The sequence below is a fragment of the Pelophylax lessonae genome (assembly GCF_965119305.1).
Source record: "Pelophylax lessonae genome assembly, chromosome: 2".
In the NCBI taxonomy this organism is placed as follows: domain Eukaryota; kingdom Metazoa; phylum Chordata; class Amphibia; order Anura; family Ranidae; genus Pelophylax; species Pelophylax lessonae.
This window is the reverse complement of record NC_138769.1, coordinates 674,777,689-674,789,889: the sequence shown is the minus strand read 5'-3', so window position 1 is coordinate 674,789,889 and position 12,201 is coordinate 674,777,689. Positions and strand designations below refer to the sequence as shown.

The 12,201-nt window shown below is 40.7% G+C and overlaps 1 protein-coding gene across 3 annotated transcripts in view; it reads left to right on the top strand.

Annotated features, from left to right (window-relative positions):
- CNTN5 (contactin 5) overlaps positions 1 to 12,201 on the top strand; it is a 2,223,160-nt gene that overhangs the window by 2,070,460 nt on the left and 140,499 nt on the right. For all 3 annotated transcript variants that reach the window (XM_082244684.1, XM_082244682.1, XM_082244683.1), the window contains one exon: positions 3,365 to 3,523. In XM_082244684.1, the coding sequence (XP_082100810.1) occupies positions 3,365 to 3,523 (159 nt within the window). The remainder of the gene's footprint in view (positions 1 to 3,364; positions 3,524 to 12,201) is intronic.

Sequence of the window (12,201 nt, the reverse complement as noted above, 5' to 3'; positions counted from 1 at the left end):
AAAATAAGTAGAAAAGGTATGTTCATTAGCTTGTGTAAATTGTTGCAGTATGTTTTTTAATAACTAGTTGTGTTTGGTCATAATATGTCATGTCCTTGTTCATACATGTATGAATAAGGACATGACATTTTCTGGCTGCCTAAGTCTTATGTGCAAAGGGTGCAACTAGCCCCCAGCACATAACTGTAAATATCCCAGCATGTGCAGTGTTTCTGACTCCTACCACCATGATCACTTCAAATCACTGAAGTGGCCATGGTGGTTAGAGTGTTCCTTTAATATCTCTCAGAAGAAGTAAAACTCTGTAATGATTCTATTTCATTTGATTATCCTCTACTTGTGTTAAATTAGTGCGGGGGGGGGGGGGGTTGTGGCGGCGCGGGAAGGGTGCGGCGGCATTTTATTACTTATATACCTTAACTATAGTATATGCCTTAACTATAGTTTATACTTTATATGCGGCCCGAGAAAATTTCTCACACTCAATGTGGCCCCGAGATGCCAGAAGGTTGGACACCCATGATATATACTGTATATCTTGCTAGAGCATTACGCATGGTACACATGCTATTAATGCAGGCATTTATTGTTCATAGGAAAAATACTGCCCACAATATAAAGAAGTCTTGTAAATTTTTTACAATCAATAACCAGATGCTTTTTACAATCATTTACCAGTATATATATTCATTCCAGGTTGTGGTGTCAGATGCAGTACCATGCTAGCGACATACAAACAACTATGCAATAACACAGTTGAATGTTCCCCTAATACATTTTCCTTTTTTTTTCTTTGCTTTTAAAGTGACACAAGACAGAGTAGTGATGTATGGGTCAGTGGGAGGAACTACTGAGTGCAGCAAGGGACCAAAAGGGACCAAGAATCTGACACTCCTGGAAGTGTTAGTTACTGAAGAGACTTCATTATGCAACTTCTCTTTATTACAGTGGCCTTCAGTGGTGCAGACATCTTCTTTGTGGGGCATGTTTTATTGGCAGTTTGATTTTTGTGACAGGCAGTTTGATTTTTGTGACAGGTTCAACTAAAAAAAAAAAAAAAAACATATATATAGAGTCAATTAACTTTAACAAAACCTGCCCTTTGCATCTGTGGCCTGTGAGCTAGGGAGGGCTTGTAAAAGATAATGTATAAGTGTTAGCTCCCAGCTGTCCTTGATTTGAAAAGCACACCCCTTTTGGAATCAACTTTCTCTATACAGCTTAGTTGTCTCTCACTTTGTAGAATGTATAGCCCACTATAAGAAAAAAAATGCTTAATTTAACTTCCTAAATTGTTATACTAAATAACCCTTTATTTCTAACCTCTAAAACAGCCTTTCTCAACCAGGGTTTCTTCAGAGGTTGTTAAGGTTTCCCTGAAAATTTAAAATTGGTTCAAGGGTTCTCCTATGCAAAAAAAGTGTGAGAAAGGCTGTTCTAAAGAACTGGATCTGTAAATTTGAAAAAAAAAAAAAGCTAATATAAAGGAAAGGTAAATATACTTGTGTAAAGTCTACAGGTTTGTGCCCTGTTTTGTGAAAATAGTCAGACCAATGTGCAGTTTACCCTATAGCAGTCACCTTTCCCTTAAGGCTAGTATGCCTACCGGTATTTGGAATGTCCCCAGAATTTAGGGCACAGAGCTCTATTCACAGAACTGGGATGCTCCCCAGCAACCCAGATAAAGAGATTAATTCAATATGTCAGATGACTTAAAGATGCAGAAAGATTTAAGGGTCGGAGTGACCAGGGCTGGTGATTGGCTGGATGCCAGTTTGACCTCGGCTGACTTGGAATGGGCAGAGGCAGAATCCAATATTTAACATGAGTCTGGGCAGGCGGCAAATCAAGATTAATCTGTAATCCAAGTAAGGGTCATGGAAGACGACAATTGAAGAGTTATCTATAATCCAAACAAGGGTCAAGGCAGGGGACAATCATAGAGTAATCAGTGATCCAAGCAAGGATCAGGGCAGGGGGCAATCACAGAGTAATCAGTGATCTAAGCAAGGTTCAAGGTAGGAGGCAATCATAGAGTAATCTGTAATCCAAGTAAGGGTCAGGGCAGGGGGCATTTGAAGAGTAATTTGTACTCCAAGTAAGTGTCAGGGCAGGCAATAATACGCAATAATCAGGGCTGCAAGTAATTAGAGAATAATCAGTTATCCAGTCAAGGGGTCAGCAACAGGAGAGTCCAGAAAAAGACAGGGATACAGAGCCAGGAAAAAGAATGCTATCACAAGACCAGAGCCCTGGGCTTGTGATGTACAAATAGAGACTCCCATTGCCCCCTGCCAATAAAGGCTGCAGAAAGGATCAGGCAGCATTGGACAACTACCAAGCAACGATGACTCCACAGCCTCGCCAGCCAATCAAGGCTGGGTTGGAGGAACAGGCAACCAAAATGTTGCAGACTTGTGCAGATGGAGGGAGCCTTGGGGGTAAACAGTGGCTGAGCAGTGGGCTACATAGGAGAGCGTCTCACACTCCTAACAAGTTGTGGGTTTAACCAATCATTTTCTGGAATATTAATTTTTTATGGTCTGCATGACAGGTGGTGTGTGTGTCCTTTGCCTAAATATTTTTGTTTAAGGCAGGGAGATTTGGCTTGTCAGCAACAACTCTGGAGTTTTTAGGTGCCCCTAAAGAACAGGCATAGTGTTCAGTCCCTGTGCCAGTAGCCTGGCACAATGTATGACAGGCTATAATACTCGCTGTACCGAGCAGTACTCACATTTAGGGCCATCTGCAATTCAGGGACATGTGTCGGAGATGCAGAAATTCTGTATGTCACCTTATGGTGTCCCTCTTTCATCTCTGAAGGTTGAGAGGTATATGTGTGTGTGATTATCAACTGATATGTATCAGTATTTATGCCTTGATTTATGTTTCCCTTTCTAGTTCTTCTTTTTGTATCTTGAAAAATAATCAAAGTGTTGACAAGTAAAATATAGAATAACACAGCTGATAACATGTCATACCCCAAACAATACTAAGCTAATGATAGCTACATGGCAGATAATAGGATATATCTATGCAGTAAAATGAATTCTACTGCACAAATATATTGCAAACAAAGATCATAATTACAACATAGTCCAAAAATATAGTAATAATAAAGTGCATCAGTAGGTAATACACTCCAAAAATAAAGTACTAAAATAAAGTATTGTATTTTTGCCATATAGGGCCAAAATAAACACAATGGTCCAGTGCCTGACAAATGAAGCAATACATATGGTTGGAAGAGCGGAGTGCTAGGCATGTGGTTCTACAATGTTTTCGCATCCGCATGGAAGCAAACATTACCTATGTTTCTTTGCACTGTTACACTTGATCACTCAACGTGATGTTTGTTTTTCAGGTCCACCTGGTCCCCCAGGGGTGGTGATCGTGGAGGAAATAACCGAGACTACAGCCACGCTGTCCTGGAGTCCTGGAGCTGACAATCACAGCCCCATTCTCTATTACAATTTACAAGCCCGGAGCCCTTTCTCATTAGGCTGGCAGACTGTGAAAACAGGTAGGCTTGATTCCTGGCTTGAAAGGACAAAATGTTATATAAATAAAGAATCATAACAAGGGCATTCTATTAAAGCAGACTTCTGATCAGAATAAAAGGTACCAATAAACTTACATCCTATAAGCACACATAAGAAAACTCCATTTAACCTGATTCCGAGATTCTTTACAACATAATGTCCAATATGGGAAGTAGCAAGAAATTAGTTTTTAGCATTTTGACTCAATGTTTCTGCCTTCTGAATCTGTTTTTGTTTTCTTATACCAAACAAAAATAGAAAACGCACTGATGTAACTAGCGATAATAAACTCAGCTGCTGGCAACCAATAGTAAGGCCTCTTGCACACTGCAACTTAAAAAAGCTCAGTACAGATTTTTTTTTAGCTAAAATACAGCCTATTCATTGTAATGTGCCTATGCACACAGGTGCGTAAACGAGCGCCGTGCATTCAGTAAGAACAAAATAGAAAATCTGCATTTTTGGGCACTAATGTATGCCTCGTGCGCGTGCAAATGCACACAAATGTGCTCATATGGCCATTTACATAATGCACAAAACAAGAACCTGAGAATATGTTTCAGCGGAATTGCGCGAACGCATATGTGCGAAAATACGAGAAAATACATTAAAAAAAAAGTGATGAAAAAGTAGATGCTCAAACAGGAGTATCATGTGCAAGATGCCTTAGACAGACTAAATAAACATGTATATCATATATAATGCCCAGCTAACATAGTAAAAATAAATTTCTAAAAACAAAAGTCCATATCAAAAGGAAATCTGGCAAAGGTAAATAACGTATATGAAATAGTCCTATATTCAATATGTGTCTTGAGGAAAACACCACTGATATTGTGTGGAGGTCGTGGTGACTACATTCCATAAATGTGAGCCATCATCATTCAGCCATCACCATCTCCATCACCATTGTAAGAAATTCACTCTTGCCATACTGAAATGACCCCACTACAGAGTCTGATTTGCCTGTTATAAACACTTCCATTGGGAGCATTCAGTTCAAACCCATTGGTTCCAATGTCAGGCAGGTTTTCTCTCCAAGAGACAATGATGACCATATATATAATTGAATATCCACATAGAATCAAAGCAAGGAAAGCCACATAGTGTAAATCGGCTAAAAACTTTAATGCAAACAAATGATAGATTCTATTCTCAGGATAAAAAAAACAGGTAAGTGCATAAAAAGCCAAAATTTCAAGATGTACAGGAAAGGTTTCATCTCCAAAGAAGTGTAGCAGTGCCGCGTGAGTAGGCTGGGCCCAACGTGTTTCATCCCATAAGACATCATCTGGGGCATCCACTCCACGCATTCCCCCTCACTTATTTATAATGCAGGAGCTGACGGCTAACAGGGCCCTTGTGGAATACATTAAAAATAAGCGTGGGGGATCAACGAGGCGTGGATTCCCCAGATGATGTCCTATGGGATGAAACGCGTTGGGACGAGCCTATGCACATAAAACTGTCATGCTTCTTTGGAGTTGGAACCTATGCTGTACAGCTTGAAATTGGGACTTTTTATGCGCCTACCCATTTTTTATCATCTGAGTAGAATGTGTGTCATGTGTTTACATTAAAGTTTTTAGCTGATTTACACTATGTGGCTTTCTTTGCATTGATTATATGTGGATATTCGATTTTAAATATATATATATGGTCACCATTGTCTCTACTAATCTTGCAGGGAAAGCCAGCCTGACATATTGGAACCAATGGGTGTGAACTGAATGTTCCCGGTGGAAGTGCTTATAACAGGGGAATTAGACTCTGTTGTGGGGTCATTTCAGTCTGGTATTTCTTTCACGTGGTGATGGCTCACCTGGTGACTAGGGATGATCGAATGGTTCGGGTCAAACATCGGTTCGACCCGAACATTGACTGTTCAAAGTTCGGCCGAATTCCGAACTTTTTGCTGAAAAAGTTCGGAATTCGGCAACCAGAACCGACCAAAATGCAATGGTACAGGAACTGGGCTTTAAAAGCCTGTGATTGGACCAGAACCATCAGTAAAAGCCAATTTAGGGGGCAGGAGAATGCTAGGAATGTGATTGGAGTGACTAGGGGGTCCAGAGGCCAATCATTAGTGAATACGCCCCCCAGTATATAAGATAGCCCCGCCAAATCTCTACCATTTTAATACAGGGCTGTGGAAGAGAGTGGAAGCAATTCTGTTACTTCTGCTCTCAAAGTGCCATTTAGCAATTATTAGTGTGAGGAAAGGGATATCTAGTGTAGTTAGGGTACTATTTTCCACTATAGTTAGATTTAATAATCTAGTTTCTGTAGGGAAAGTGTTAAGTGTAAGGGGACCGTAGTGTAGTGTAGGGTTAACTGACTCTGACTGCCATGGCAGGGTGACAAAACCCTTCCATTTCAGGGTGACCGCTATAGAGAAAAGATCGTTTCTCTTAGAACACTTATAGAACCGGATAGTGGCTTCGCCCCTGTCACCCTGCTTTTTGTTGCAGGCGTTTATAGGGCTTTTTTGAGGACATGTTTGGAGTCAGGCATGACATCTGAACTTCTGTGTAGGGGTATATATATACACACACACATGTATGTATATATACACATACACATATATAGGTGTGAAAGTAGCAGAAACCTATGCTTGCGCTAATGAAATAATTAACACCCATATGGCTTCTCTGCTATAACACCTATATATGTGTATGTGTATAAATACATATAAGTGTGTGTGTATATATACCCCTATACAGAATTTCAGATGTTTTGCCTGCCTCCAAAGGCCCCCAAAGAATGCCCAAAAAAAACGCCTGCTGCAAAAACACACCTGGGCGTTTTTGTAGCTGGCGTTTTTTTGGGCATTTTTTGGGCGTCTTTGGAGGCAGGCATAACATCTGTACTTCTGTGTAGCGGTATATACACACACACACATGTATGTATATATACACATACACATATATATGTGTGAAAGTAGCAGAAACCTATGCTTGCGCTAATGAAATAATTAACACCCATATGGCTTCTCTGCTATAACACCTGTGTATGTGTATAAATACATATAAGTGTGTGTGTATATATATATATACACCCCTATACAGAATTTTAGATGTCTTGCCTGCCTCCAAAGACCCCCAAAAAATGCCCAAAAAAAAAACGGCTGCTGCAAAAACACACCTGGGCATTTTTGTAGCTGGCGTTTTTTTGGGCATTTTTTGGGCGTCTTTGGAGGCAGGCATAACATCTGTACTTCTGTGTAGGGGTATATATATACACACACATGTATGTATATATACACATACACATATATAGGTGTGAAAGTAGCAGAAACCTATGCTTGCGCTAATGAAATAATTAACACCCATATGGCTTCTCTGCTATAACACCTATATATGTGTATGTGTATAAATACATATAAGTGTGCGTGTATATATACCCCTATACAGAAGTTCAGATGTTATGCCTGCCTCCAAAGACCCCCCAAAAAATGCCCAAACAAAACGCCTGCAACAACACACCTGGGCGTTTTTTTTTGGCGCAGGCGTTTTTTTGGGCAATTTTGGGGGGTCTTTGGAGGCAGGCAAAACATCTGAAATTCTGTATAGGGGTATATATACACACACACTTATATGTATTTATACACATACACACATATAGGTGTTATAGGAGCGGAGACATATGCCTGTTAATTATTTCATTAGCGCAAGCATAGGTTTCTGCTACTTTCACACCTATATATGTGTATATATACATACATGTGTGTGTGTGTATATATACCCCTACACAGAAGTACAGATGTTATGCCTGCCTCCAAAGACCCCCAAAAAATGCCCAAAAAAACGCCTGCGCCAAAACAAAAGCCCAGGTGTGTTGTTGCAGGCGTTTTATTTGGGCATTTTTTGGGGGTCTGTGGAGGCAGGCATAACATCTGAACTTCTGTATAGGGGTATATATACACACACACATATGTATTTATACACATACACATATATAGGTGTTATAGCAGAGAAAAATCAAAAAACGTGCTGCGCCAGAAGGGCACAAAAATAATTAGTGATTACATGAATCAACAAGTGTTATCAACAAAATATGGTGTCCATCATATGTGCTCTGATGAAACATAAATGTTCATATAAAGTGCTCCAAAGTAATGATTAGTATATCCAGGTTATGACAGGACAGCCTCAATCCCTTGTGAATCAAGCAGGAACCACCAGTGTGTGAACTCCCTCCACCAGTAAGATTGGCCTCTCACCTTGATACCAGACCCAAACGGGCCAGCATGAGCATATCAGGGGATAAACAGACTATCACAGGTAACCTCTCCAGCCTTCACCTCCGGGGGTCGCCAGGACATAAAATAAAGATAAAGCAAAGATCTAGTGCTCTCTGAATGTAAATAATGAGCTTTTATTGAGCATAAAGGGGTAACTCACATTTGTTGGGCACTCAGCCGTGCCTGCTGTTATGGCATTCAGTGTTAGAGAGTAGCCCCCGAGCGATCGGCGTCAGGCACGCAGGCTCCGCCTCCCTATACGCGTTACGCCTGGAGCGTGGGCTCCGTTTGGCTTCTTCGGTAGGGGTGAAGTTTGCGTGTCCAGCCTCGCCTATTTACCAATGCTGCTAACGGTGGATTGGCCAGTGGTCACATGTCCTCCTCACTCTGAGCTATGCACAGGACACCGGAACCAAAAGATACACTTCCTGTGATCTTCGGTGTCACTAGCTATTATATCGAGGGGGCAATTTGAAACATATATAGATCTACTAAATCACTACCAGAGACCGCGTGACTGCGCCGCCATCCCCCGGGTGTTTCTCCTAAAATCATCGCATAAAAACATCTTTATTACATAAAATCGCATCATAAAATCGCATTAAATCAAATTATTGCCATAATGTTAAAAACTCACAAAATATATTATTGTTAAAAGTGGAATACCTCTAATATATTGCTAATTCTATAAAATGACACAAAAATATAAAAAAAAAAAAATATATATATGTATATAAAAATATATAAAATTAAAAATCTGTATAAAAACTATGACAAATGTCTATATATTAAAATGATGAATATTGAGTGAATCTACAGATATTTCAGGGAGGGGGGGGCTATCTATCACTAATGAAGCAGTTGAGGTCAAAATCCTTATTTAACCCCCTGGGTGCCAATACTTTCGTCTCATACACCCAGAAGGACTCTCTTCTGCTTAATTGTCGAATGTAGTTTCCCCCCCTCCAATGTGGCTGGACATGTTCAATTCCCCAAAACTTTAGAGAATGAGGGTTTCTATCATGGACTTCTCTAAAGTGCTTGGAGACGCTGTGTGACACCTCACCCTTTTTTATATTTTTGATGTGTTCTCCTATTCTTACGTTCAGGGGTCGTGATGTGCGACCCACATATTGGAGTCCACAGCCACACTCCATCATGTAGACCACCCCAGTGGTGGTACATGTAATTAAATCTTTAATATGGTATTCGTTGCCTGTGCTGTTAGATTTAAACAATTTTCTTTTCTTTATGTTTTTCCTCGTTTGTCGACAGACACCGCATTTCCCACATGCAAAAAATCCGGATAGAAACTGGAAAACAGTATTTTTCATACGCTTAGGGGGATCTACCACTCCCGGTACTAACCTATCTTTCAACACAGGTGCTCGCCTGTATATGAAACCAGGTTTCTCCGGAAGGTGGGGTCCCAAAACTTTATCTTGTTTGAGGACACTCCAGTGTTTTTTAATGATGCGTTCAACTTGCTTGTGTTGATACACATACACATACACAGGTGTTATAGCAGAGAAGCCATATGGGTGTTAATTATTTCATTAGCGCAAGCATAGGTTTCTGCTACTTTCACACCTATATATGTACCTATGTGTATGTGTATATATACATACATGTGTGTGTGTGTGTGTATATACCCCTACACAGAAGTACAGATGTTATGCCTGCCTCCAAAGACGCCCAAAAAATGCCCAAAAAAAACGCCAGCTACAAAAACGCCCATGTGTGTTTTTGCAGCAGGCTTTTTTTTGGGCATTTTTTGGGGGTCTTTGGAGGCAGACAAAACATCTGAAATTCTGTATAGGGGTATATATACACACACTTATATGTATTTATACACATACACATATATAGGTGTTATAGCAGAGAAGCCATATAGGTGTTAATTATTTCATTAGCGCAAGCATAGTGTTCTGCTACTTTCACACCTATATATGTGTATGTGTATATATATACATACATGTGTGTGTGTATATATACCCCTACACAGAAGTTCTGATGTTATGCCTGCCTCCAAAAACCCCCAAAAAATGCCCAAAAAGACGCCTGCTACTAAACCGGCAAGGTGTGAAAATAGTGGAGCCACTATCCTGTTCTATTGCAATTCTAATACAAACAAGCTTTTTTTCTGGTTCTGGACATGCTACAGAGCTGAAACTTCACAGGTACACTTTTTAGACCCCCCCCCCCCCCAGACACTAAATCCAAAGAAATCTCTTTTTTTTTTTCAGTAATTTTTTCAATAATTGGCTCTCTATCAAAAATGACAATTTTTAAGAACTTTTTTTGTGTGATTAATATTCCCTGGGGCATGACCCAGAACCCTAGGCACTTTTTAGGGGTATTTATTGGGTTTTAGGGCTTCAAAATGGTATTTTTGTATTACCGAAGTTCGGGTCTTATTGATTTCAATGGGTTTCTGAAATCCGGGCCGAACTTTTGGGAAGTTCGAGTGTTCTGGTCGAACCGAACTTTTGAAGTTCGATCATCCCTACTGGTGACTACAATTATGGAATAGCATGACTCCGCACAATATCAGTGGTGTTTTCTTCAAGACACATATTGGATTTGGACTATTTCAAATACGCTAGATTTGCCAGATTTTATTTTGATATGGACTTTTGTTTTTAGCAATTTATTTTCACTATGTTAGCGCGGCAACATACTGTATATAATATACACTGCTCAAAAAAATGAAAATAACTCTTTTTAATCAGAGTATATCATCAAGTCAAGTAAACTCCAGGGATATTGATCTGGTCAGTTAAGTAGCAGAGGGGGTTGTTAATAAGTTTCAGCTGCTTTGGTGTTATTGAAATAACCAACAGGTGCACTAGAGGGGCAACAATGAGAGGACTCCAAAACAGGAATGTTTTTTACAGGTGGAGGCCACTGATGTTTTATTACCCTACACATAGTTTTTCTCTAGTTTTGCATTTAGCTAGGGTCAGTGTTACTACTGGTAGCATGAGACGATACCTGAACCCTATAGAGTTTGCACAGGCAGTCCAACTCCTCCAGGACGGCACATCAATATGTGCCATTGCCAGAAGGTTTGCTGTGTCTCCCAGCACAGTCTCAAGAGCATGGAGGAGATTCCAGGAGACAAGCAGTTACTCTAGGAGAGCTGGACAGGGCCGTAGAAGGTCCCTAACCCATCGGCAGGACCGGTATCTGCTCCATTGTGCAAGGAAGAACAGGATGAGCACTGCCAGACCCCTAGAAAATGACCTCCAGCAGGCCACTGGTGTGAATGTCTATGACCAAACAATCAGAAACAGACATTATGAGGGTGACCTGAGAGCCCGACGTCCTCTAGTGGGCCATATCCTCACTGCCCGGCACCGTGGAGCTCGATTCACATCGATTGACATTTGCCATTGAACACCAGAATTGGCAGGTCCACCCACTGGCACCCTGTGCTTTTAACAGATGAGATCAAGTTCACCCTAAGCACACGTGACAGGCGTGAAAGGGCCTGGAGAAGCCATGGAGAATGTTACACTAGTCCATATCAGTATAGATATCCAGCATGATATTTTTTTCCATTGAGATCTGATGTCTTTTCAAAGTGTTCCTTCAATTTTTTTGAGCAGTGTATATTTAAATATAAGCCTTCCCATGCTGTATGATATTGCATATAATATGGCATATGATAATATGTTTTCTGTAATGTCCATCCGTGATGGGTCTTATACTGAAGATGTGATTTTTATGATGGCCCAGTGAGCTCCCTTCTTTTTAAATATGTTGTCAGCTTAAAGTGGACTCCAAAAAAGCAGTTTGGATCTTTTTAAACCCTCTCCCCATGTGCGATGTTAAAAGTTTTTTAGTTTTCGTGACGCTCCGATGCGCCAATGCGCATGCGCGAGCGGGTATATAAAGCCGGGGATTTTCAACAGGGCGCCACTTCCCTCCCGCAGAGGGAACGTGACGGATGCCCAAGACTCGCTTCTCCCGGATATCCAGCCCCTTTCTCTCTCACCTGAACAGTAAGTTACCATCCGACAATGACTATATTTTTGCATTGTCGGATGACTCTTTCAAGTGTCAAATGCCTCTACTTTAGGCTCACTGGTACACTATTTTACCAGGGAAACCACCTGGAATACAAGACCGGGGCTCCCTCTATTGGTGAAAACTTGCAACACCTTAAACCTGTAAGTTATACAGTCCACATAAAGATTCATTAAAGCATCCTTGAAATGTTGTCAATAAATCTGAACACCCACCCTATCCCAACATTTCAGGACACGAGAAGGGATTCCTTTCCACACAAGCCAGAGCGCCTACATCCCTCTGTAAGTCAGTGACAAATTAAATCTCTTCCTCACCATCATTATCCTCCATAATTCACCCAATCCTTCTCATATCATAGAGGCAGCGATTCCCTCAAAATCC